This window comes from Phaethon aethereus, assembly GCF_964289735.1.
Source record: "Phaethon aethereus genome assembly, chromosome: 10".
Classification (NCBI taxonomy): Eukaryota; Metazoa; Chordata; class Aves; order Phaethontiformes; family Phaethontidae; genus Phaethon; species Phaethon aethereus.
Window position 1 is genome coordinate 16,428,627 of NC_138586.1, and position 25,225 is coordinate 16,453,851.

The 25,225-nt window shown below is 39.5% G+C and overlaps 1 protein-coding gene across 1 annotated transcript in view; it reads right to left on the reverse strand.

Moving 5' to 3' along the window:
- Nucleotides 1–2,662: 2,662 nt before the first annotated feature.
- Nucleotides 2,663–25,225, reverse strand: part of MAP7D3 (MAP7 domain containing 3) — a gene marked incomplete at both ends in the record, with an annotated part of 44,491 nt that continues 21,928 nt past the window's right edge. The window contains 14 exons of the mRNA XM_082004081.1: nucleotides 2,663–2,972; nucleotides 4,098–4,296; nucleotides 4,734–4,827; nucleotides 5,626–5,679; nucleotides 5,953–6,057; nucleotides 7,234–7,414; nucleotides 8,368–8,503; nucleotides 13,281–13,525; nucleotides 14,107–14,237; nucleotides 14,613–14,758; nucleotides 16,847–16,972; nucleotides 18,071–18,169; nucleotides 18,569–18,667; nucleotides 21,089–21,190. Of these exons, the coding sequence (XP_081860207.1) occupies nucleotides 2,663–2,972; nucleotides 4,098–4,296; nucleotides 4,734–4,827; nucleotides 5,626–5,679; nucleotides 5,953–6,057; nucleotides 7,234–7,414; nucleotides 8,368–8,503; nucleotides 13,281–13,525; nucleotides 14,107–14,237; nucleotides 14,613–14,758; nucleotides 16,847–16,972; nucleotides 18,071–18,169; nucleotides 18,569–18,667; nucleotides 21,089–21,190 (2,027 nt within the window). The remainder of the gene's footprint in view (nucleotides 2,973–4,097; nucleotides 4,297–4,733; nucleotides 4,828–5,625; nucleotides 5,680–5,952; nucleotides 6,058–7,233; nucleotides 7,415–8,367; nucleotides 8,504–13,280; nucleotides 13,526–14,106; nucleotides 14,238–14,612; nucleotides 14,759–16,846; nucleotides 16,973–18,070; nucleotides 18,170–18,568; nucleotides 18,668–21,088; nucleotides 21,191–25,225) is intronic.

Consider the following 25,225-nt stretch of genomic DNA (forward strand, 5'->3'; position numbering starts at 1 on the left):
AATACATTCTTCCTTTTACCTAAGGCACTGCTCTAAAGTCTAAAACAGTTCTACCGTACTCTGAATAGCAAACGGTGGGAGTAAGAAGGCTGAGGGTTTCCTATTGTAACTGCGATGTCAAGGAAAGAACGCATTTAGTTCCAGCAAAACCATTTGCATTTAACCACTGAAAACACAGCTGCCATGTGTTTTGGGTGATTCATTTGAATTGAAGTATCAGCCAACAGTTTATAGCCGGATTTGAGACAGCTATTCTTTACAGTAACCACTTACCCAGCATATCTGCTACAGGAGATGTAAGAACAAGACTGCAGAATTACTTTTAGTAGCAATTTTTCCGAAGATGCTTAGTTAATCTCTTCATGCTGTAAAAAGCAGGCATGTTTAGGTTAAATAGATTACTTAATGCAGGCTTTAGGGGAAGCGAAATATATACGCAGCTTGCAGCCACTGTTAACAAAGCTAGAACAGGAACACTTAGAATAATTAACATGAACAAAACATGACTTCAGTGGTCTAATACTGTTATGTACACAATAAAATAATACTTCCGTGAGTGTAGATAAATAATTCAAAAGGAAAACATTTTTAAAAGCATGACATGTTAAACTGCACTACGACAGACGTATCTAGGTACTCAACATTTTTGTAATATATTAGTGCATATGCTGTAAAATGTTTTGATGTTTTCCAACAGATTAAAACATATTATCGATGGTACAAATACTGCATTTTGAAACTGCCAATGTTTTCATGTTAGAAAGTAAGAAATTTTTCTTCTCCACTCAAAATTGAAGATACTCAATTTTGTGTTTTTAAATAGCACATGAATCAACAAGTAACAGCATTTTTCTAGACCATTACAAAGGGAGTTCAGCTTTAACACACACTGGATGAGTCTTATATTTCATCAAGTGCCATCTTGGGAATATGCAAAATCTGGCCAGTAGGTAACTGGGGAGCCTCCAGTGGCAGGCTGCTGTACATGATACTGATACAAGAGAGGGGAAAAAAAAAAAAAAAAAAAAAAGACTCAAACAGGTTACTGTAAAGTCTAAAAGGGAAACAAGTGATATTTAAACACGGAAATCTTATCTAACAATTAACTAAACGAATGGAAAAGAAACATCAGCACAATAGTTTCCCTGAAATGTTTCAAGGTGCAAATCTATAAGTTTGTCATCCCTTCCCTGGCGTTTTTTGCAAACTTGAAGATGGATAAAGGTTAACAAGCAGCTTTTCAAAACAAGGCCTTCCGTACTTGATAAAACACTGGATTACTGAAGTGCAATCAGATTATTTCCAGGTCTCTAGTGTTCACAGTTCTGTCCAAAGAGCAAAGAGAAGAAAACATTTAACCATCATAACTGTGTGTATGCCACATATGTCTGTCATCACTGTTAAGAGTGTACATCCAGGGAGCGAGCACAGAACCACTTGGTTACTTACGGTCCAAAATCAGCACAGTAGCTTTTCTTTTTTTGTGTACGAATATTGGTTTTCAAAGTTACGTACATAATCCTTAAGCCGTATTATGTCTAAACACTTTCAAGTTCGAAATTAAAAGGCAACACTTTCCTCACTAACAAGTTAATGATTTTGATCAGAACAAAATGCCATCAGCAGTATCACATTAAATTTCCCATGGCCCACTTAGTCATGGCCTCAAGGAAAGCCTCAGTAAGGCTACGTCCATGGGACTAGAATGCACAAGACGCAGAGTGACAGAGGAGACTCAGGAAACAGTTCAGTCTAGAAAAGTGCTACACTTTAATCAAAAAAAGTGCTACACATCACTTAAAGAAAAGGTGGATAGCAAGTCTTGTCTTTTCCACTACCATTCATTTCAACTGTTCACGCAGTCATTTGTCTCACGGAAGGAGATCTCCTGCTGTGAGTACGCCCATTTGGGGTTTAGCTCCAACATCAGGGAAGTTTAGTCTTACATAAACTAGCCTGCTGAAGCCTCTCGGACATACTATGCTGTACTGCATCAGGGTTTGGCTTCTCAAGTATATGTGGCTTCAGATGCAGCCCTGCTTCTTTCAGAAAATTCAGAATATTGTGTGTGCAGCATTATTACTCCTCCCAAAATGTAACACAACTCTCTGTGGAATTTGAGGTTGGTGTTACCCCCTCTCAGTGAAGTGAAAAACTATTCTACAGTAAGTAGAGAGGACAGCTAATACCTTGCCAGAACCTGAAGAGACCTCATAAGACCATACAGGCCAGCATCAAAAAGTTGCAGAACATGCCTAGGAGTGGAAAGGTCTTGTCTCTAGAGTTACATCAGACACCTTTTAAACTATTAGTATCTTCAAAAGTAACATGTGCCATTTAAGACATCTTAGAAGAAGCCTAAAAATATAATAGATAGGCTTGAGGTGCTGGTAGGAGATACAGGAGCTTCACAGGGGCTCAGCTGTGTCTTTGGAAGAGCCTTAGTGTCAGGCCTCAGCTGCTGCCTAGAGCAAGTGCCTAAAAAGGCATCAGCTGGTGACTCCTTTTGACAGAATGCAAGTTACAAGCACTAAAGAGCGAGCTTGCCTCCGGTCTACACATTGGAAAAAGTGCCTTGAAAATAAGAAGCTGAAGTTAAGGCAAGGAGAGTAAAATGCAAGGAAGTTAATTACCTAGCCAGAGGAAGAGACAGATAGGGAAATCAGCTTGGATTACCTGATGAAGCATCTATAGGTTTGGTCAATGAATTCACTGCACCATCTTCCTCAAAAGCCAATTTGGGACTAGAAGGTATTGTAGCAGCATCATTCAAGTTTTGCTTACAGTTACCAGCAGAGATGCTGTCCGAGCTCAGTTTGGTTGACTTGGAATGTACTCCAACGTCAATAAACTCCTCAAAAGTCCATGAACCAGATTTTCCGTTAAGATTCTGAGTAAGTTCGATTGTATGATCAGCTTCATTAACACCCAACTTCACTGAGTCATCAATAACCATTTCTTTTGCAGGATGACTAGAAAAACAAAAGAATGCATACCTGTATTACAATTTCTGCATCTTTAACCTTTAGATTGATTACAGGCCAGCCAATTAGCAGTCTGCGTACTTTGCAAAGCACTGAATACCCTGCACGCCATTCCCAGACAAGCTCCTCCAGATGCCACACAGGATGTCCCCTCCAAGAGCCAACAGGGAGGAACGAGTCACCCACATATACTCCCTTTTTACTATATTAATAGCTCTCAGGTAAGATCTGGCTCCAGAAATTTGATATAAGAAAGCAACAAGTTTAAAGCCCTGCACCATTAAAAACCTATTTTAGCAGTGTGCATTTTTCCTTTTTTTTTTCCAGTTAAGACTTTTGAAACACAAAACTGAGCCTCACAAGACTAGCAATACTTAAAACAGATTCAAAATCTAAATCCAAATCAGAGTGATCAATTTTCTTAAGAAAATAATGAAAAAAATTTTTATTCCATCACTGGAAGAATAAAATGAATTTATCATCACTTTGAAAAGAACAGTTCACAATGTCATTTCTAAATCATTAGCATTTAGATGAGTGAATGGAACAAGCATCAGAGTACAGATTTTCCAGCAGTAGATGGAAATGCTTTATGTTCAAAAGGATAAAATTTGAAATACTAGAAAAAATTCCCAGTAAGGAAGGTTTTTGCGTTGTATCTGGTATTTCAGTGCAACTGAAACTGTTCTAGAGCTTTCTGTAGGTTATTCTTCCTTTTCAGTGTTGTCTGCCTCACTCTTCGTTTAACGTTTCATTAATGAAAAGAACTGCTAGCCATTTCCAGGCGAAAAGATTTCAAGCCAGTGTCGTTCTTTACGAGCGACGCTGCCACGTTGCTGGCTGTGTGTCTCACTTCTCAGCAAAGCCAGCACTGTTAGCGTGGTGCCATCTGAACAATTACCCTGAACTAACTGCCTCTGCGTGAAGCAGTAAACCGACAGCATGCACACGCCACATGCCTGGAGCAAGCCAGAGAAATATTGCAAAGCTAGTGCAGTGCAAAATTTGCTTCAACACTACATACAGCACTAAATTTAATTTAAACATAGAGAGGGATTTCTCACGTGACAGATAACTGCTCTGACAGTACAACAGCCACCTACAGAGACTCACCTGGAATCTTTTAATTCAGTTGCAAGTAGAGACCCCTCATCACTTTTCAAATCGCCTCCGTTCATAAATACTTCACTGGCGTTCAACTCTGACACATCTTGTTCCTCAGAGTCTGTAGAGATCAAGCTCTGCGCAGTCTCTAAACAACCCTCTGCCTCTCCCTTGGCTTCCTGGGGTAAGTCAATGCCGTTTAGCTTTCCTGAAAGTGTGTGTGGGGGGAAAGACAGCTTCAGTAACAGAACCGCTATTCTAAATGGATAAAATACAAGTGCCAAAATGACCTTCCTAGCCACAACTTGAGGTTCTTGGCTTCAATAGATTCATCTCTCTACAGACATGCTGCCTATAACAACATGAAATTTGTTTTCCATCTTTAAAAATAACACTTGTAAAATGAAAGCATGCTTCCTGCATTTCACTCTCAAATAATTTTTGCATTTAATAATTTTGATTGTCTCCAGTGGTACAGAACAGACAATGATCCTGCCTCTGTTCAAGCAGAGAGCCCCCCTGGCACTTCTGGGACTTGTGTCTCAGACCATCACAATGTTACTACGTGACTGACATTTTAAACAATGCTTCAACATCACCGAGACACTGACTGCCACTTAGACCTGACTCATCAAGCTTCCTTACCTGGTTGATCAGTCTTCTCAAGACCCAACTCTTCCTCCTCTTCAATATCCTCTCCCTCGATAACCTCAGAGGCAGACTTCCCTTCGTTCTGCAACTGAATTGCCGGAGTGTTATTCGGAATAACTCGCTACCAACCAGCGTTTCACAAACGCTTCAATCACAGCTCCCGTGCAGGACTGTTCTCTGCCCAGCAGTGAGGCCGCACTAGTCCAGAGGCTGACAGACAATCAGGTCACCCAGCCACATGTGCACTGCAGAGCCAGAGCCTGTAAAGGAACCTGTGGGACCCACTTCCATCTCCTACCTATGAACTATTCCCGAGTTCCTTCCCCCCATTTCTCCAAGGCATGAGCTAAATATTCATTGATTTTCAGCTATATCAAGGCTTAGGTCTTTGAATGTTCAGGGCAGAACGACTACTCCTCAATAAAATATGCATAATTTAATACAAACCTGAGGTCTGTACACTAACAAAAATACATCCGGTTTACTGTAGCCATCCAAGGGGGATCCAAGATTTGCTTTAAGCAAAGAGATGAAGCCAGGAATTTAAGTTTTCTGGGGAAAAACAGCCCCGGCAGAATGCATACAGTTTAAAATAAAAATCCATTACTAATCAGAGTTTTTGTAGCCGATCTGCAAGCAGTAACACCAGATCACATTGCTTCTATATGCCTTGAACAAAAATGAATCAAAGACTTTGGTGAGACCCAGCAAAGGAGAAGAATGTGTGCAATGGGAAGCTACTGAAGGTTATCCTGGTGCACCAGAACTTTGCACTTCATGTGGAATCCAGTTTGTGTAAAGCTAACAGAGGAAGACAGGATACAAGGCAAAGCCTTCTCCAGGAAGGGCCTATTCTGTTGTTATACAGATCCAAACAAAAAAGTACCTTGGATTCATTTTGATCGGATTTTCGTGTTCTTTTCATTATTTCTTCGATTCTCTGTTAAAACAGGGAAAAAATTCGCAATGACATACAGAGCTTTATATTGCAGCATTCTGGTTTAAATTGTCATCAATAATAATATATTTTCACGTTTCATAAATTTACTCCTTTATTCACTGTTTTTAAAGCTCACAAGCCAGAGTTGGCTTTTAAAAAAAACCAAACCACACTACTTCTATTTAAATGCATCTGAGACCATTTGCCTGTTCAGTTTAACACCTCAACCACTATTTTAGGCTGAGAAACCACTCTTCTTTCAAAACAGTATACCTTTTTTCTTTCAAGCCTTTCCTGCATATTTTGCTGCATAATTCTCTCTCTTTCCAGCCGCTGCCTTTCAGCCTCTTCTTGAGCTTTTGCTTCAGCTTCTTCTTTCTGAAAACAAAACAAAAAGAAGAGAACACCCAGTGCACAACTCATTCCCATGAGTCAAAAGCAGAGCTGTTACAGAGATTCTGGTTCAACACAGACAGGAACATCAGACAATCACTATTAAATATTACCATACATTGCAGCTAAATGCCAATTACCTAGTTACTGACATGAAATATATATTACCATGACATTCAGAAGCTGATCTGAAAAGAAAAACGATGTGCATGGTTATATTGTGATTAGGCACATGTTCTGAATGTGGTTGAGCTCCTCAGGGTCCAAACTGTATTTCAGGATGAAGATTTGTCTAAGAAGGACAACTTATAAAACAACAAAACAGCAATTAAATTCCATATGAGGCAAGGTTAACTTAAAAATCTTGGCAGTCAGGTATTACTACCGAGATACTGGGTGCTGAATATCTTCTATTCCTTCTACACTGGAAAATCTTTTCCAATATGACTGGAAAGAAGATAGAAGCACAGTTAACACTCTTAATAATGGTTACAAACTTAAACAAGCTTTTAAAGAAGTGATCAGACACATGTCAATGCTATCCACAAGATACGGCTCTTTAAACACAAAGAATTTAATTGTAAAACTACTTTTCAAAATTAATCTCATTTAAACGAAGTCCGCTTTCTGCAAAACAGTTTCCTTCAGTTAGAAGGATGCCTTTGCAAAGCTAGACAGATACTAGCTGTGGAAGGCTGTTTAGCAACCGGAAGAGCAGACTTGGAAACACTACCAATGTTTCTTTTAAAGGAATCAGAGGCAAGCCAGATGACTTTCCAGACAGACTACCTCCTTATAATCCATAGCAGTAAGCTGGTAAAGTGGGCTAAGTACAAATATTTTACATATGCAAAATAGCATCCCAGATGGCTGAAGAAAATTCCAAAATATCTGCTTCTGCCCCACACTCGAATTTCTCAAATGTTGGGGAAAGAAGGAGAAAAAAAAAAAAAAGAAGAAAGAAAATCACATAAACTATGGCAAGGAAAGGACTTCAAGGCATTCTCAAATCCATCTCAGACAAAATGAACTCTGCTTTAAATCACTCCTGGCAGAGATCTGTCACAAGTGTTCTGTGAAAGAATATCAAAAGACCCCCCCCTCAAAAACACGTTAGCAGCTTGTATAAGGAACATAGTTGGAGCCTACAGATAAGCAGACCTGGTGTTGAAGCTCTGCCAGTTTTTCCTGCTCTTCCTGTTCTCGGCGGATCCTCTCCTCTTCTGCCTGTCTTTGTTGCTCTTCATGAGCCAGCCTCTTTTCTTCCTCCTGCTTGCGCAGCTCCTCTTCCCATCGTGCTTCTTCCTCAGTTGCTCTCTTGGCCATTTCTTCTTCTCTGATTCTAGTGTTTCCAAGATACATATTACCAACTGCATATTTATTTCTTTAAAAGTGTGCATGCACATGAGACAGACTAGGAAAGCAAGAAAGTTCCAAGTTACCCAATCACAAAATAACTGCGTAAAGGTACTTTCTGGTGTGGATTTACAAATGCCACCATCCAGACCTGTCAAAGGAAAAAGCAGAATAACTTGGAAGAAACTATCTAGGAGTACACATTTAGTTGGAATTTCTAAAACACTGTTTCTTCAACAGTCCAAATTCCAGAGATATACTGGAGGTGTACACTGCCAAATCATGCTGATGTACACAACAGATCTGATGATGACATATTTCTGATAAAACATCTGCATGTTTATGACAGCTTTATGCCCCTGAGTGGAAAACAGACAAAATCTAATGGACTGCAAGGTGAACCCTGATCTGGAATAAAGTTAGCACGAAGTTAATAACTTATTTTTAAGAACTTCTATGCAGTGAACCAAATGTACACTGATTTGAACCAAATGTACACTTTGAATTACTTGGTCTCAACATTTCCAATCCAGGTTTTGGATCACTAGCGTGAGATTTAAAGCACCATCAAACCCACGCATGAGTTCATCAAAGGGAAGTTTAATACAGAGCAGTTGTCTATTTCAAGACAACAAAACAAATATAAATGGTGTAAAAAGCACATTGTAGATTTGAAATAAAAGCACCTGTGGTGACCGGAAGGAAAAAGCAGCAGTTATTTGCACAAGGACCATACATTACATATATACTGAGACATAAGTTAGTGATATACACACAGCAACCTGCCCCATCTCGAGTGGTGCTAGTGCCTGTGTCTGCTCCAGGATCTGCATTAAGATTTAAGGAATTTAAATTAAAGCTTAGGAAACATATGCAGCTGAAGTGTCCATTCCAACCACATGCAAACACTGAAAGCATCCCCCCCTTCTCCTGAATTACCTCTCCTCTTCCTGCCTCTGAATTCTTTCTTGGTCTTCACGCTCTCTTTGCTCCCGTGCTAGACGTCGTTTCTCTGCCAAGATTTTAGCAGCTTCTTCAGCTGTGGTGGTCCCTGCTACTGTTTTGCTACCTGATTCTGCAAAGGTTAAAAGAAACTGCTGTTAAAAGTCCCAGTAACTTAAAATTAAGAAAGACATTATCACTGTGAGGTGAGATTTCTTTTGGCCAACTGGCCCACTATCTTTTCGATCAGTGCTCATCACTCAGCAAGTATACCCTGTATCTAAAGGCCCACAAGAGCCAAAGGGGAGTCCTAAAGAGGTGCAGAGCCACAGTATCTCACTGACACTGAAATAACAACAACTCATTCGAATTACACTGATCCAGCCATATTCCAGATGACACAGTTAAAGATATTCTCCAATTACCATAGTACTTTGTATTTCTAAAAAGACACATTTATTCTGCAACACTTACAAACACTTAAAAGTGAAAAAAATACTGCAGTAGGAAATACACTTAACTTCTTTCTAATAAAACTGAATTCACATGACCATACTCTTGTTTCATAACATTAACATTCATGCCTTTATATTTATAGAGGATCTTAGGGTGCAAATAATCACCATTTTATTTGGCCCTGAAGGCACAGACTAATGACTTCAGTAATACCGTATTTCTACACATTTTAGCAACAAATCAATTTCCAGTTTACATGGAGATCAAAACAGCTCCAACCACCAGATTTTGAACAGTCTTTCAGTTTATGTTTCTTCATGTCCTGCCTGGTGTTATGGTGTCTGAACATCAGAGATACTATTAAAAATTATCATTAGGGAAAAAAAAAAAAAGACACTTGCCATCTAGTTGCTCTCAAGATATACTGAAAGAACTCTTGGTTTTTATCGGTTATTCCCACTCTAGATATATTACTGTTTGAATGTGACTTAGAAGTGATCACCTAAATATTTTGAGAATTAGCTCCTGGTGTCAGTACAGCAATAGCATCCTAACGTTGTTGAGGACCTGCCTTTCTTCTTTTTCATATTTCACTAATCAGCATGTATTTGTTTGCCTAACATTTATAAAGCCTTCAAACCAAGGTAATTTTAATGAACAATGTCATCAAGGTTTGATCAGTTATTTTGATTCTGACCTAAAGACAAACCATTCAAAACACAATGCCATCATTAGGAACTTCAACACCCAAAAAGCTGCTTAAGCCCCATGGACACGTAATTACTACCTGCAGCTGTAGGGCATAATTACACAGACTACAGCCTCAGCAGCTGAATCATGGCAGTGTTTTGTGCATAAAAATTGTTCTTGCAGTCCTAGGAAAAGCATTCCAGCACTGATGGACTGCAGTCACAGACAAGTTCCCTTATCTTTAGATTTATCCAATGCTGAAAAAGAAGCAACTCCCCAGGACGCGTACTGCTTCTGATTTAGGCAAAAATGCAGTCATGTTAGTACAACCAAGAATCAGCCACGACACTTCAAATTTGAACTCAGTCAGAAGGGGTTCTTCTCCTCCTCATCCCTAAGCAGGAAAGATCAGTCCCTTTGCAGTTCTAATAACCTTTAGCAGAAACTGTCTGCTTGAGGCTTGCACGTAGCAAGTGCTTTTCTTCCTATGTTCTGCAACTTTTTGTTTTAATTTAGAAAAAGGCAGGTCATTTCATTTACTGTTGCCAGCATACAACCACGACAAAATCAAAATGCCTCTCTTCTCCTCTACCATTTCAGCGTGTTGCCAGTTTAGACTAGTTAGTTTTTACAGCAGAGGCCATCTTCTATTATGCACCTGCACAGCAACCAGCGCAGCAGTCCTATTTTAACACTGGAACTTCAGTCGTATCAAAATTGGTTGACATTTAATGTCAGGTTTAACCTATTTCCCACCCCTCAAAACTGAACCAAAATAAGATAACTTAGTCCTCAGCAAGAAGCCTAAAGGTTTTAGGCTTTTAGGTTATAGGTTTTAGGGTTATAGCATGATAATGATAGCTTGAAATATGATGAATATCAGGTATCAAAAATGATAGAAGAAAATAAGTCATAACAATTCAGAACAACACAGATATGGAAACAGCAGGGGGCATAAAAACAAAAGTGAGGGTAGAAGACCTCAAGTCTATGGAGGATCTTCCCACTGCATTTTCACTTTTGAAGATTTACTGATGTTTTCCGTACGGTTACTTCAATAGTGCTTTCATCTCCATGCGCCCCTTGTGCAGTCTATTTCCATAAGGCAGGACACGGGACTCCCCAACATGATTGCTAACATGCCTGCAGAACATTCTCCAGTGTTTTATACTCAGCTCCATTTTCCTTGTACTCCCACTGTCATTCCTGATAAGAACTGTCGTCTTCTCAAAGGACCTTTTTGTGATGGACGGGCAAAGATAGAAACAGGCAAGAGAAGTGTCTCAGAACAATTTTAAAATGCATCTACAGGACTGACAGCTGATCTGTTGGCCTTTCTTAATTCTAGCCTGTGGTTTAAGAGCAAAGAGGTACTATTAAGATACTTGCAGCCATTAGAAATGCAGACTGTCTTTAGGCAGTTCCTCTTCAGCAATATTTGGTTGCCAACTGAGTAGGAAGGATGCAGAAGATACGCAACTTGTGAAGAGGTGGAACTTGAACCTCCTCCTTTTCTCCCATTAATCTATAATTATTTTTTTTAGAAGACAGAGAAGAATATTACACAGATCTGCTACATAAGGAGAAGCTGGTGTCAGTTTCTTACTGGACTGTTATTTTCCAGTTTGACAGCAAGAACACAAATGTGCCTGTGTTGCACTGCTAGTTGGATTGAGGGAAGATTCCGACACATTTCAAGGCAAGTCATTTATTCACAATTAATCTAGGAATCATATTCCAAAGCCTTCACTACCCAGATACAAAAAAGTGAGGCTCCATGACAGTTTATTACCTATCATCACGCATAAGGTGAGAGCTCATGAAGGAGCACTTCTTATGCTTTAAGTTGAAACAAGGCTTTTAACTCTCAGAGAAGCTGCGAAAGGCTGCTGCTAGAAATGACAACTGCTCCAAGTCACTGAAAAATAAAAAGTGTTTTACTGCACAACAGTGTATTTTAGTAAGAAGACACAAAAAACAAGACAAAAACTTGATTGCTGTCTGTCAGCAACAGGCAATCAAGTTTAGTTTGAAGGAGAAGAGATGGTATGAAGATACAAGTACACAAAACTGAAATTAGATTGAACCCACAAGACCTAGAGACTGATTTGCCACATGCCATTCACTGGTGTGCTCTGACTTCAGAAGCTGTCTGGTATTGCACCAACCCACAGAATGAACAGACGCGTAAAATGAAAATTGCCTTGAAAATTGAAAGCAACTTTTTCTTTTTAAGAACAAAGATTTTGCCTCACTTAGCAATATTGCAGTGTACCAAAACACTCAGAGAGAGAAATGAAATAATCTCTAGGTCGAAGAACATGGCCACTACGTCCTTATCTTGTATGTTGCAAAGAAAGAGGGCTTTATCTAGCCCCATTATGAACCACTAAAAAGATTAGTAGCTTGGAGATTAGCAATAAAATAAAATGGAAACAGATAAATTGGGTTAATACAGTTCCAGAAGTCATTGTGGAAAGGAGACAGGTGGAGCATCCAAGGAACAAGGACAGGTGTTTTTGTTCCAGAACAACTGGAAGATACAGAAATAGGACATATTGTTATGGAGGTTGCAACACACTGATGACATTGATTATGCCCCCCTGAGGCATGCAAGACATTTATCACAGTAATGTAGCGCATCGAGGGATAGACATTCTGACTGCAAAGACGAATGATGTGACACTGAAGACGGATGTTCAACTTCATACAAACATCCACATTTGACTACGACATCGAGGCTTCCTTCTACAGAACATCTGCCCAGAGAACTGTACCATAAATGAGTTCTTCAGCCGACTAATATTGTTTCACATCCAACATTGAGTAGTGTCAGGAAGTCTCAGAAACCACAGACAACTGCAGCAGCTAAGGAATGCACAACAGGAACTGTACATGCAGTAACGTGCAGCAAGCGTATGTTCCCACTTACCTTGTGTCTGAAGGATTTTCACCCCCAGCACTGCCCACTGGCTGTAGTTTAGACTCCAGAGATTCCTCCTTTTCCTGTTAAGTCTCCCCTAAGTCCTTCTCCACAGAGAAGTGCCTGCCAGACCTCATCAGAAGGCTCTCCCAGATTCTGTTCTGGAGATGGCAGATGGTGTTCTTCCGGTACGAGGGACAGAGGCTGTGCTTACTGGGCACAATGAAGAAGACTAGGAGACTAATTGCTTATCCAGTATGTGGCTCTCCTTAATCTACCAAGATCATTCCTCAGTGTGACCCGTGCACTGACCACCTCTTCCTGAGGCAGCAACGATTACATGTTCCCTGGAATCGAGCCTGAGGCAGCCTTCTCGCTTTGTAAAAGCTGGCGCTCAGACTGTGATGCACCAATAGCCAATTGCTTCCTCCAAGCAGGTCTCTACACAAGCAATTTTAAGAACTACCAACTGGACTGAAAGACCTTTGCATAGTTTAACTATTGACTTTGCAAACCTAAGCTAGTAGATCCCTCAGCTAGTGTAGCTGAAGTCCAAAAGGCAAACAGGATTTCTCCTTTTCTTAAAATTATAGTACAAGCAGTAATATTGAAAGCTCTTGACTTAAATCTCCGAGTCAAATAAACTGACTACTGCACTAAAATCCACACACAAAAGTCATACCACATGAAATTATTGTAGAAATAATCAGCAATGAACAGCTTCTGCCTCAAAGCATCCTACCCCACAGCAGTCTGCCTCACAAACAAATTATTTCACCAGTCCTAGCACACACTGGAGATGTCTTGAATAACAGTGCATCAGTCACTGAGAAACACTCACCTTCTTTGGTCTTTGTGCCAGCTGCTACTGCATCCCTGTCCAAGGCTGGTGAAGCACCTTGCTCTTGTCCTGTTCCTTCTGTGCTCTTATCCTTTGGTTTGCTCTCTGCTTCAGTTTTCTTTTTGGTAATGTTGACAACACCTGGTGTGAGAGGTGGACGTTGGATGGGTGCTGGTTTAGAGACTGGAGTAGGAGATGGTGGCCTTTGTTTTGACACGCTAGGTGAAGGTGGGCGAGTCTTCTGTCTGTTGAAATAAAGAATATCCTTCAGGACTAACACTGAAAACCTCAAATACCCAACTCAGGACAGTCTACTTCGGTTAGGCTACATTACGTCCCTTGCTTTTAAAAATAAATCCACCCACAAACTACTGGTGCTTTCCTCATAAAACTCAAATACAGGATTCCAAAATACCCTGGGCACCTGGACTCGCTACTTATGGGTTAATATCAAAACAGGTCCGCTAGCCCAGACCTCCATTCACTCCACATCAAGGACGAACCCTGTGATTCTAACCCGAGAAACTTCCTACACTAATACAGGCAGATCAGCTTATTCAGAAGCTTCCTGTTGGTTTTGTGTGCAGATTGTACAGAAAAGTACAGAAAACCAGGGTGTATTTTGCCTGCACAAAAGGGACAAAGGTTCAAGTAAGAACTGCATCCCTACTGTGAAAAAGAGAGATCAGACCAAAAATGAAGTCCTTATGTGTGTAAACATGGCATAGCATAGGTCATCCAAATGCTAACAGTGCAGCTGTCTTGAGACAGGAAGCATCCTTCACTTTGCTCTGAATAAAAGAAGGTATTTAACCTGGCCGCATACCTAATTGTAGAAGGTGATGGAGGCCGCTTCACCAAATTAGCAGGGGAAGGGGATCTTCTACGGGCAGACACAGATGGCGAGGGAGGGCGTCTTAACCCAGAACCTGGGGATGTTTTTTCTGTCTCTGATTTCTAAGAAGATATATAAAAACAAAGTAACGCACGCTCTCTAGAAGACGTTATAGGCAGAGAAGCTGCTACCACAACAAACATACAACTTCTCAACAAGATGTACTTCACGTTTTCTTTATGTTCCAAAACATAGACTCAGTCAATATGGTACCTAAATTAAACTTTGGGAACCAGAAGCAGCAAACAATATGCGTTAAAGATATCAGAGAGATCAAGGACCATAAAATCCCAATTTGATTTTGATGCTGTTTTTTTTCAAGCAAATGATATTAAACATTTCAATAAGCAAGCAAACTGTTGGAACAGGATCCCATCCTGAGCTGTTCCAAACCCCCGGATTAATACAAACCTAATTCCTGTGGATTTTCAACAAACCTGGGTTGAATCTGGTGAACTTGCATCTGATGAAGATACGGAGGACTTCAATCTGTCGATGCTACGACTGCGCACTGGCACTTTAGGAGTTGGGACTGGGGAATTGATGGAACTGGCTGAAGCTGAACGAGGACAGAGGTGAGATTCTATAAAAGTTAGGAATTTGACAAGACAAAACAAGAACCAAGTGCACAGCATAAGAACAGGAGAAAAGGAAGAGGGAGAAAGAGAGAAAGAAAGATTGTGTGTGTTAGAAACCGTACGGAGGAACGCCACAGGCAGTGCACATTGCAATGGGTCATGGACACAGACACCATCACCACACGATTAGTACTTTGGAAGCAACAGCACCAAGAATAAAACCATTCTGAAAGCAGAAGTCTGAAGTAGATAAAAATAAAATGCTTTTCCAAACAAAGTCTAAATTTGCAATACACCAGTGTGACTTTAATTTTAGTCAAGGTGCATCTAATCACAAATACTTCCATTTTAATGGCTTAGCATCTTTCTTTAAAAGTTCTTCATGATAGGTTCAAATTTTAAGCACGTTTTCCCCATAGTCGAGGAAATCTTCCTTCTTTTCAAAGAGCAGTTATAAAGCAGCACTACATTAGGAGCCTGAGCACTACTTTATAAAGTTCTCTTGTGAAATAAGCTTTTATGCAACATTATTTTATTCTACCTTCCCTCTGTGACCTCTTTATTACACATGTGTGCCCTTTATCTACATTAACAAATCAAAATAGGTGGTGTAAAAGAAACCTATCAAGAGAAAAAGGTCAACTGTTAAACTAAAATACCTTTCCTACCTGAAGTGTCAATCTCTTCACATATAAGAGATTGAAAGGAATTCTATCTTCTAATTACTTTTTTCACTAACAATCATAGACGGATAAGCATACATAGATGTAAATAACCTACTTCTGAAACTAGACACTGGATTTCTCTGTAGTCTGAATAAACTGTGACAGATGCCAGCACTTGATTTCATAACTTTATGGAAAATCCATTTTATTTTTATATTTACAGCATTTGTGCAAGGAGAACTGCATTCTGTTTGTGCATGGTTTGTGCTAAAGCACAGGTATGTTTCTATGGAAATGAAGGAAGTACCTCTAAGTAAACTGATAAAAATGTAGAAGTCATCTTTAATTCAGCAATAGTGAATAAGTCACATGCTGTCAGTAACAGTGAAAAAGATGGTATTTCCCCACATGACATGAACTGAAATATTCACAGTAAAATAAAAGTGGCACATAGCGTGCAAAAATATGACTACAAACCAAGAAAGTAAAAACTGATTATTACACAAGGGGAGCAGTGTAGAAATGTCACCATTACCAGCAAGGACCAAGTTAAGTGGCATAAGATAAAAAAATAAAGATGGAAGAACATACTTAAGAGGAAACAAGCAAAACTGGGAACGCAAGTTGTAAGGTAAGAGAGGAGAAAGGACTCCACATTGGTTCCAGATATGCATTTACTGGGGCATTCTTAAAACCACTAACAATTACAAGACATGTGGGATGCAGCTAGGGTTTGCCCACAATACAGAGATTCCTGCACTAGTACTAAGTTAAGCCACAGTGTGGGCTTACCAGCTCAAGTCTGGACCAATAAAAATTGCTTGAGCCAGCCAGGGTTCCTCTAGAGTATCTTCTCCTTCTAGTATGCCTCTACTTCTACAATCAGCCTGAGCGAAGCCAGCTCAGGGCTCCCTGCACTTATGTTAAGGCAACCCGTTTGTCATGTTCCTACAAGAGTTTCTCCCTCCTCAAGAAATGTAGGCTTTGCACTTACTCCTTTCGGCCTCCTTTGAAATTATATGTTTGTTGGGTTTTTTCCCCCCCCTTTCATTTCCTAGCACTGTTCTCTGAGCAATATGTCTCAGATTCATTTGAGGGTACACCCAAACGCAGATCTGTCAGTTAAAAAAAAACAAACACAAACAAAACCCAAAATGAACACCAGCATCTGGTTTTCTGCAGAGCAAGTAAACTGGCACCGGAGTTTAAAAGCCAGTATTATTCTATGGTTTTGTAAAGTAAACATGCAACATAACATGAGAATTGTTTATTACTGACCAAATAAAATACTGGATAAGTAACATTATACATAACCATATATTAACTGTCTGATTCATACTCAAGTGTAGCACAGTTAGCCACTATCATGAAGTTCTTGCTTCAAGAGTGACTGCATAAAACTTTCAGGCTTTGCTGCCCTCCTGTTACCTGAGGGATCTTGTCCATCAGCCGATAATGTAGCAGCACTTTTACTCCTAGCTAAGGAGGCCTGTGTGGGGGCGAGGAGGCGACTGATTACGCTACTGTCCAGAGGACTGAGCTGGGAGCGACGAGCTAAATGATGGGAACAAATCAAAAAGGATCCAACATGAAATCATATCATGAAAAAGACAAGCAGTACAAAGCAAAGGAAGGCTGTGAGCATTGTTGCAAATCATAACAGTTTTGGAAGAAAAATACTGAAGTCATGGAGAGGGAAAACCAAACGAAAAGCACAGAAGAGTTAAACATTGCAAGCTCTTATGTTGCACATCTTGTCCTCGGCTTGCTTAATACTCATCATTTTAATGTGCAAAGACTGGCATGCAAACAACAGAGATGAATGCTGAAGTCAGTCAAAATATGATTAGTTTTTGACCCAGCTCTTCAGAGAGCTATTCTCTAGATTGCAGGAAAGGTTGTTCTGACATAATAAACAGAAGACTTTCAAGTCAAAGCAAACAGTTATCGTCAGGCATCATTTGCACATACAAATTCACATGGACAGCACCCATCACCCTCCCATACAGGAAAGATTCTGAAGCAGAGTATCATTTCCACTGTTGGCAATAGCTGCTAAAAAGGAAAGTTTCAGAACTGTTAACTCAAAGGGAAAAACACGTTAGAGAAGTTGCTAGTCTTCAGGTTTAGGAAGAGTTCCTAGAAAAGAGGTTATGTGTAACCTAGTGGGGAATACACAGACCAAAAGAGACTGTAGTGAGAACAGGTTTCCTCCTCCATTTGCATGCACAAAGTTTAGGCCAGCAGCAGGAACAGAGAAGTTGCTTTTAAATTGAGTAATGAAAGAGAGCTTAAAAAGCAAAGGTAGGATTTAACTAAGAATTGAACATATTAGTGACATTTTTACTGTATCTTACATTTAAACCTACCAGCTTTCAAATAAGTCTCTCTCTTTTTTAAGCAGAGAGACATTTTGCTACCTACTTAACAGTGCCGTTTAACAAAGTCAAAGTCTTTCTTACAGGACCTTTTTGGCCAAAGGGAGAAATGTTATTTTTACCATTTACAATTTTATCTTTACCACTGTGTAACTAAAAAGCCATTAAAAAGTCCTAAAAATTTAAGAACCAAGGAAACTAGTGAAAGTAAGCCTATCCAAACTTTGCTATGAATGGCTTTAAAAAGAAATATTCAGCTTTATGAAACAACCACCTGGTTTTTCTTCCTTTTTCACTTTTTCTAGTTCTGGAGAGGACTGGGGTTTACTACTCATTCTATTCAAAGATGTGCTCCTCTTCTTTTCTGTTCCTCCTAGAGACCAAGCGTAAGGAAGATTATTTTAAACAAGATATATATGATTTTTCTACACTGCCATTCCCATGCTTTGCTTTTGCCAAGAATCAGCTAAAACCACCGATCTATCATTATGAAGTGCTATTTTCTCATGAGCTAAATGATTTGGCTACCATTTGTCTACTCTTCCCCCCACCCTTCCACTTTCCAGGGGAATTAGGCTGGTTTATAGAAAGAGATCCCCAATATCTGGCACTGCAATGCACAGAAGGGTGTTTCTGCCACAGTGCACAGGCCACATGCACAGCAGCGAAAGCCTGAGTAAAATTTATAATAAAACCAGGACATGGTTTAAAGTCAATATCAAATAGCCCATTTACTGCCTCCCACTTCACAAAACAAACTGGTTTCTAGCACCTTTCTGTTCCACCTGTGAACCTTTGAATGCTGACTGCTGAGAATGTGGAGGAACTTTGTTATTCAGCCTGTTTAATGAGGCGCTTCTCTTTGTGGTACCTGGAAGTAAAAGCGGATGGATTAATTATGTTGAAAAGCCTGGAAGTCCCCTCCAACACCAGCCCCACTTCCCTCAGATACAGAAGAGTAAGTCAGTCACTTTACAGTACATGTCCTTCAGAAGCAGGAAAACTGGATCAGGGAAGAATTACTCTATACAAAGCATGAATTCTTATATTCCTGTATCTTACTGAACATAGCAACAGGACACCAGTCTCAAGAGACTTCTTGTTTGACGTACCGAGGCCATCCTTGTATGCTTTTTAAAATAAATAAATAATTTTAAAAGGCCATTGCTCACATTCTGTATGAGCAAGAGCAAGCTCAGAATTAACACAGAACACAGCTGATTAAATACTCCAGTGATCCAGGTACAAGCATCTTCCTCTGATCTCTGCATTCTGCTCCTCCACCTTCCCAGGCACACACGCAAGGCAGAATCAATCTAGTTAATTCTGTGACTGTATTTTCTGTCATATGAATTTAGCCATCGTTTACCAAACAGCCATTTGTTCCTGTGTGCCAGATCAAGAGCACAGAATCGCTCTAACTTGCTGTGGTGATCTAAACCAGCCAGTTAGTCAACTTCTACATCCTGATCACGTGGATCAGTTGGAGTCCTGTCCAAATTTCTTATATTTCAGGCCACCTGAGAATCCTTCATCCAAAGTGAACAAGGATTCACAAAGGCTTTCAAGGTATGACAGTAAATTTGAAAGCAATCCCAATTAGTTGATAATTAGTGACTTCCTTTGTTAGTGGCTTAATTTGTGCTTTACAGTCCTGTTTGACTCATACTCAGAGCTGAACCCTGCAGACACATTATATCATTTTAAATCACAAGCAGCCTCCAGTGACTCAGAGCCCCTGCAGCTATGCCAGTACAGATATATTCACTGACTCCCCTACCAGACATACAGTGCACGACTACAAGTTTTTCTGCTGCATCACCTTCCAACATGAACCAGCAAAACCACTGTTAGCTGTGTCCATGTTAGGGATACTTCTAGCACAGCTCATTTGATCAAAGGTTGCAGGACTGACAGAACACTGCAGCACAGACGCTAGTTGAACTTGGTTTGATGTTAAACAGCTTTTAGCTTATTAATGCTTTTCATCATTTTGGAAAAAAAAAAAACAACCCACAAACATTTGGGATACAGGCAGGCTCCTATGAAACACTGGGAAGATTCCCCACAAGGAAGTATCAGGCTAAAACAGGCTAATATGTGCTCATGCAAATAATTTTTATTTTTCTTCACAAGTAGATTAGCACAATTCCTTGTGTGGGGTTTTTTTTTTTTTTTTTTGAGAAGGCAGATTGCCATGACTTACAGAATGTATCAGGATGGGGCAGAGCGGAGGAGACAGAGAGGAGACTCACATCTACAGGTTTACCAGAGTGGGAAAACCAGAGATCTATCTCATTCTCTACATCCCTGTTAAGACTAATTGCATGGTGCACATTTTAAACGTGACTCACTGCATTATGTGTGCAGTCAGGAGCTTCATCTACCCCAAAGTTGCAATTCAGAATGAGATTGGAAGCCACAGTAATTGGTAGATGATCTCTAGAGGGCAAACACTACAAGAAACCCTTAAAAAAAATAAAATTGAATAAATAGTTGGCTTCCAGTCCATTTCTGTTCCTTGGTAGTCACTGGCACAGTAAGTAATCCAGAATGCTTGCAAGCAGTGGTGTGCACTACCAGTTTAAGAAATGCATAATTTGAGTATCCGTATTAATATTACACTAATTTCTTGGGCTAGGAAACCGTGTCAGAGCTGCCCGCTATGGCTATAACCGTGCTAGAACTCCGGGTCAAAACAGAACAATCTCCTCCCACCCAAAAATCTCCCACAGGTGTCAGGGTTTTTCATGCATTCGTCTCTATTCGGTTAAAGCAGAATTCTAATATTAAAAAGAAAGTGTCTCTCTATATATACAGGACTGGCACAACAGAAAGATGTCCAAACTAAGTTGATTTTTTCCTTCCCACAGGCAATCAAATGACTGAAGCCATCTAAGAGAACAAGGCAAACTTTATTTTTGTACTATTTCTATTTTGCTGAAATCTTAGGGTATAATTTAAAGCATGCAAACCCGTAAAGATGATGTGAAATGATTTGTGAATCAATCATTCACCAAGATTTGACTTTAGTAAAACAATTACAGAAATTAAAAATATAAAACCAGCAATTTTTACCGTTACTCTTCTCTTCTAATAGAGATCACATCAACTGGGTCAAAGCCCTGAACAGTCAAGCTGGATTAACAAATTGCATGAAATGCATTTGAGATCAAAATATGAAGTGAGTTACACAGCCAGGGAGGAAGAGGAGTATCATTCCATCTCCTCTCTCCTCCCCAAATAACAGTTAAGCAGTACACCTGCTTCCAGCAGACACACAAACACTTACTTCGATCAGAAGCATTTAAAAGTGCTGCAGATGATGACAACCGTTTATTCATGACAGATTCTGCCTGTTTGAGGTTTGCTGTGGAGGTGGACCGCTTGCTGGCTGTGTAAAGAAGTGCTTACTTTAGAATTCATCTTCATACCTGAGGAAGAACCTTGCACACATTGCTGTGAGCTAACTTTGGAAGTATTACATCCTGAAAGCTATTTCCAGTTTTGCTTAATGAGAAACAGAATTTTTTTTTTTTCCTTTGAACAGACTTGATACAATTAGCACCAGTTGTAATGTGCGCAGAAAAGGCATTTAGTTTAGTGGAGTCATGCCAGGATTTTATGCATATGTATGCAAACAAGTGATTTTTAAACCCTGTGCTCCTAACATGTAAAGACAAAAGCTGGTGAGGTTGTGTGTTGTTACCAGACTGGTAAAGCAGAGAAAGTAACAACAGAACCTGAAAAACAATAATTTCCTTCTTCATTCCCGCCACATAGGTATGTCAAAACAGTTTTTCAATCACTAGTTAACAAAAACAAAACAAAACCTTTTGGAAGGATAAAAGAAAGTCCTGAGGAGAGGCAAGAAAGCATTCCTATTTCTGATTGCTTCCCAAGGGTTGCTGTAACTATTTTAGAAATTTCCAATTTTTCTCTAAAAGCTAGTCCTTAAGTTCATGTCTCCTATCAATTTTGTAAGTTTACTACAAGCCAGATAAATACCTGCTTTTCAATTTCAAATAATGTACTTTCAGGATGAATACTACTCCAGAGTGTGAAAGCCTTGGAAAAGTATGTACTTAGTGCTATGGAAACTCACTAAGCAGGAAACAGTAATGCACATAAAGTAGTGTGCACTGGCACAATAAACACAAGAAATTCTATATATCAAACACAAGTAACCGATTTTGCTGGCGTATTGGACAGCAAAGATGATTAATGTGAGCTCATTAGTGCATAAGTACCAAAGGAAAAAAGCAGCACTACTCACCACAGTGGCAGCATCTTTTCCCTTTGGCCGGCATGCTACAGCAGCTCCTTATAGCAAGAGCCAGGACATAAAGATTCCTATGGACAGCCCTGCCTCTGCATCGTGCTTTTGATACATGTACACAGCCCAGCCTTCCTGAGCTAGGGGCCTCCTGCAAAACCACGTCAAGTGAAAACCAGATTTTGGAGCTGAAGCTATGAAAGTGGCAAGCTCCTGTCACAGTGAACAAGTGCAAACTCCCCACGGGATAAGAGGGAGAAAGCGGGATCTACTGAATCCATTTAAGAAATGGAAGATTTGAGCTTAGCAAATACTTTCACAAGGTAACAAAAAAATTAAAAAGGGATTTTGTAAGTGAAGCCAGAGTACCAGGATAACTAAAACGGCCTTGAGAGGTTTTATATATGAAAATCAGGAAACTCACATTTGAGTGATTTGGGTGTTTTCAAAGGTAAAGACTACCCTCTAGTGTTTGCTGTTAAAAAGAAAGTCTGGCTTCTGCCTGAACTCAAGTGTGTGTGTCTAAGGCCTCCAAACATCGTGGAGATGCTTCATACAAATTTCTCTTGGTTCAAATTAGGACTTCAGCACTTGCATGAAATCTGAGATTTGCTCTGTCACCCACTGAGACCCAGAGGGCAAAAAATTAAATCTTGCCTTGAGAAAAATTACACTGAGCAATGCAATTCTTTTCCAGCAAGTTTACAAATTCTGGAGATGGGCTGTGCTGTTTAGTAAAGAGTTAAGTGATGAAGCTTCCACTAGGAGACTTAAAAGAAAAAAGTCCAAACTAAACATGACTGGTCAAGCAAAAAAAACCAAAAACCAAAAACCAAAAACCAAAAACCAAAAACCAAAAACCAAAAACCAAAAACCAAAAACCAAAAACAAAAAACCAAAAACAAAAAACCAAAAACAAAAAACCAAAAACAAAAAACCAAAAACAAAAAACCAAAAACAAAAAACCAAAAACAAAAAACCAAAAACAAAAAACCAAAAACAAAAAACCAAAAACAAAAAACCAAAAACAAAAAACCAAAAACAAAAAACCAAAAACAAAAAACCAAAAACAAAAAACCAAAAACAAAAAACCAAAAACAAAAAACCAAAAACAAAAAACCAAAAACAAAAAACCAAAAACAAAAAACCAAAAACAAAAAACCAAACTTTATTTTTCAGGGGAACAGAAAGCAGTGGTGAGGGCATCAGCTAGTATCTCAACTGATGCCTTGACAGAAAAAAGATCTAACTGGTAAAGGATATTCATACAGATATTTGAGTTTTCTTTTTCCAGAAAATTTTAGTTTGCATTAATTGGCTAAGATCTTAAGCAGTCAATGCTTTTTTTGATCAAAACATTTGCAAATATATGATCAGGTAGCCTCAACTTTTTCCCTACCTCACCAACAGGACAGCTTCTGCAAACTTGAAAGCTTTGGACAATTCACTAGGAAAAAAAGCTCTAGAAGACAGACAGGATATTCTCCAGTAAGTTAGTCTGGTTACGTAGGTATTCACAAAATATCTTTTGAAAAATACCTCAAATATCTTTTTCATTTTGGGGGGAAAGTTAGAATACTTACATCAAGGGATTTGAACTGGAAGAAGCATACAGCACAAGTCCCATGTGCCAACAAACACCTCGTTTTTTTAATGGCAGGAGGAAAGCAAACTGTAGCAGCAGAGCCAAAGAAAGCATTTGACTGCCATGCAGCAAGGCTTGCAACTGGGTAAAGAGCTGGGAAACATGGTATCTTAAGAAAAGCGTTATGAGCAAGAGCAGCTCTCAATCCTAGCTTCTCATCAAGTTTCACTGAGAGAGGGTGCTGCAGCACTGCCTAGCCGAGGTTGGATAAAATTAGGCTAAATAAAGTAAGATTATCTGTCTCTCGCTTCCAAATTTCTACTAGGACAAGGAAGCTCGCTATTTAGAAAGGAGAGACTCTGGCAGCCCAGTTTCTATTCTAATAGCACTTGTCTCCACTACAGGTGTACCTGAACGTTTAGTTTTGCTTAGCAGTCATCACTAAACCTCCCTCATTTACAATGACTCTGTCATCAAGGATGCTTTATTACACAGCCTTGCCATTTCTCTTGGCAGACCCACACCCTGCATGTTTCATCTGGGCACTGACTGCAATGGCATTAATGTAACATTTGACTCTGGGGCTTTCATAAATTTTTAAATTTCAGGCCATCAGCGGGTATTTGGTGCAGTTTCTACAAATCTCATTCTGAACAGAAGACAGAATGGCTGATAGTTGGTGAAATGTTCAGTTACATGAGGTTTACTTTCCAGAACACACTACCTCTATCACCCACAAAAGCTGCTTTACCAGTCCATGTTCCTAAACATTACTGTTGACACAGCCAGTTCATGGAAGAACATGTCTGATTTTGTATTTTTTTGCACAGCAATACAATAGACAAGAAAGACTTTTGTCTTAAAAGAACAATACTAAAGAATATTTGAAACCTGCCCCCCTGCAATGGTTTTCATTTTTAAGAAATGGAGCCTTTAATCCCAAATCTGCCACAGAAAGCGATGGTGGGAAAATAATATATTGAAACTAGACGTGCTGTTAGAGAAGGTGCATTACTCAGCCACAATGACGTAATGTAGCAGAGCTCATACTGTGTCATTTTTCAGAAGCGCAAAAGTAATTATTTTCTTTGCAACAATTACACAAATAACAGGTGAAAGGGACTGAATAAGGATTTTTTTAGAAAGCCAGCTGGACTTATACATCCCACATGGTTTGGGTAGATTTTAAACAACAACTAAGTGAGGAGCTCCCAGAAAGTTAAAAAACTAAGGATGGTCCTGAAATGGGAATAAATATCAGTAGTGTGAATCCGATCATGATTTCACGTTACCCAGCCCAGGTAAGACAGTTGTATGTTTGAAATCTCAATGTAAAGATGAGCACAAATTTAAACCAGTGTGGATGCATTCAGTCAAACAATTCATTATCTGTTTATCTCCACAGTCATTTTTTTCAAAATTGATGCCAAGTTATTCAAATTGATCTACTGTAGCTGAACTTATCTGCTCCTCCTGTTGTACTTTATGATGCATAAGGTACAGCCTATTTCTATATCAGGAGCATGTTTGTTGGAAGACACTTTATTCTTAACGTGCTTCAGCAGCAC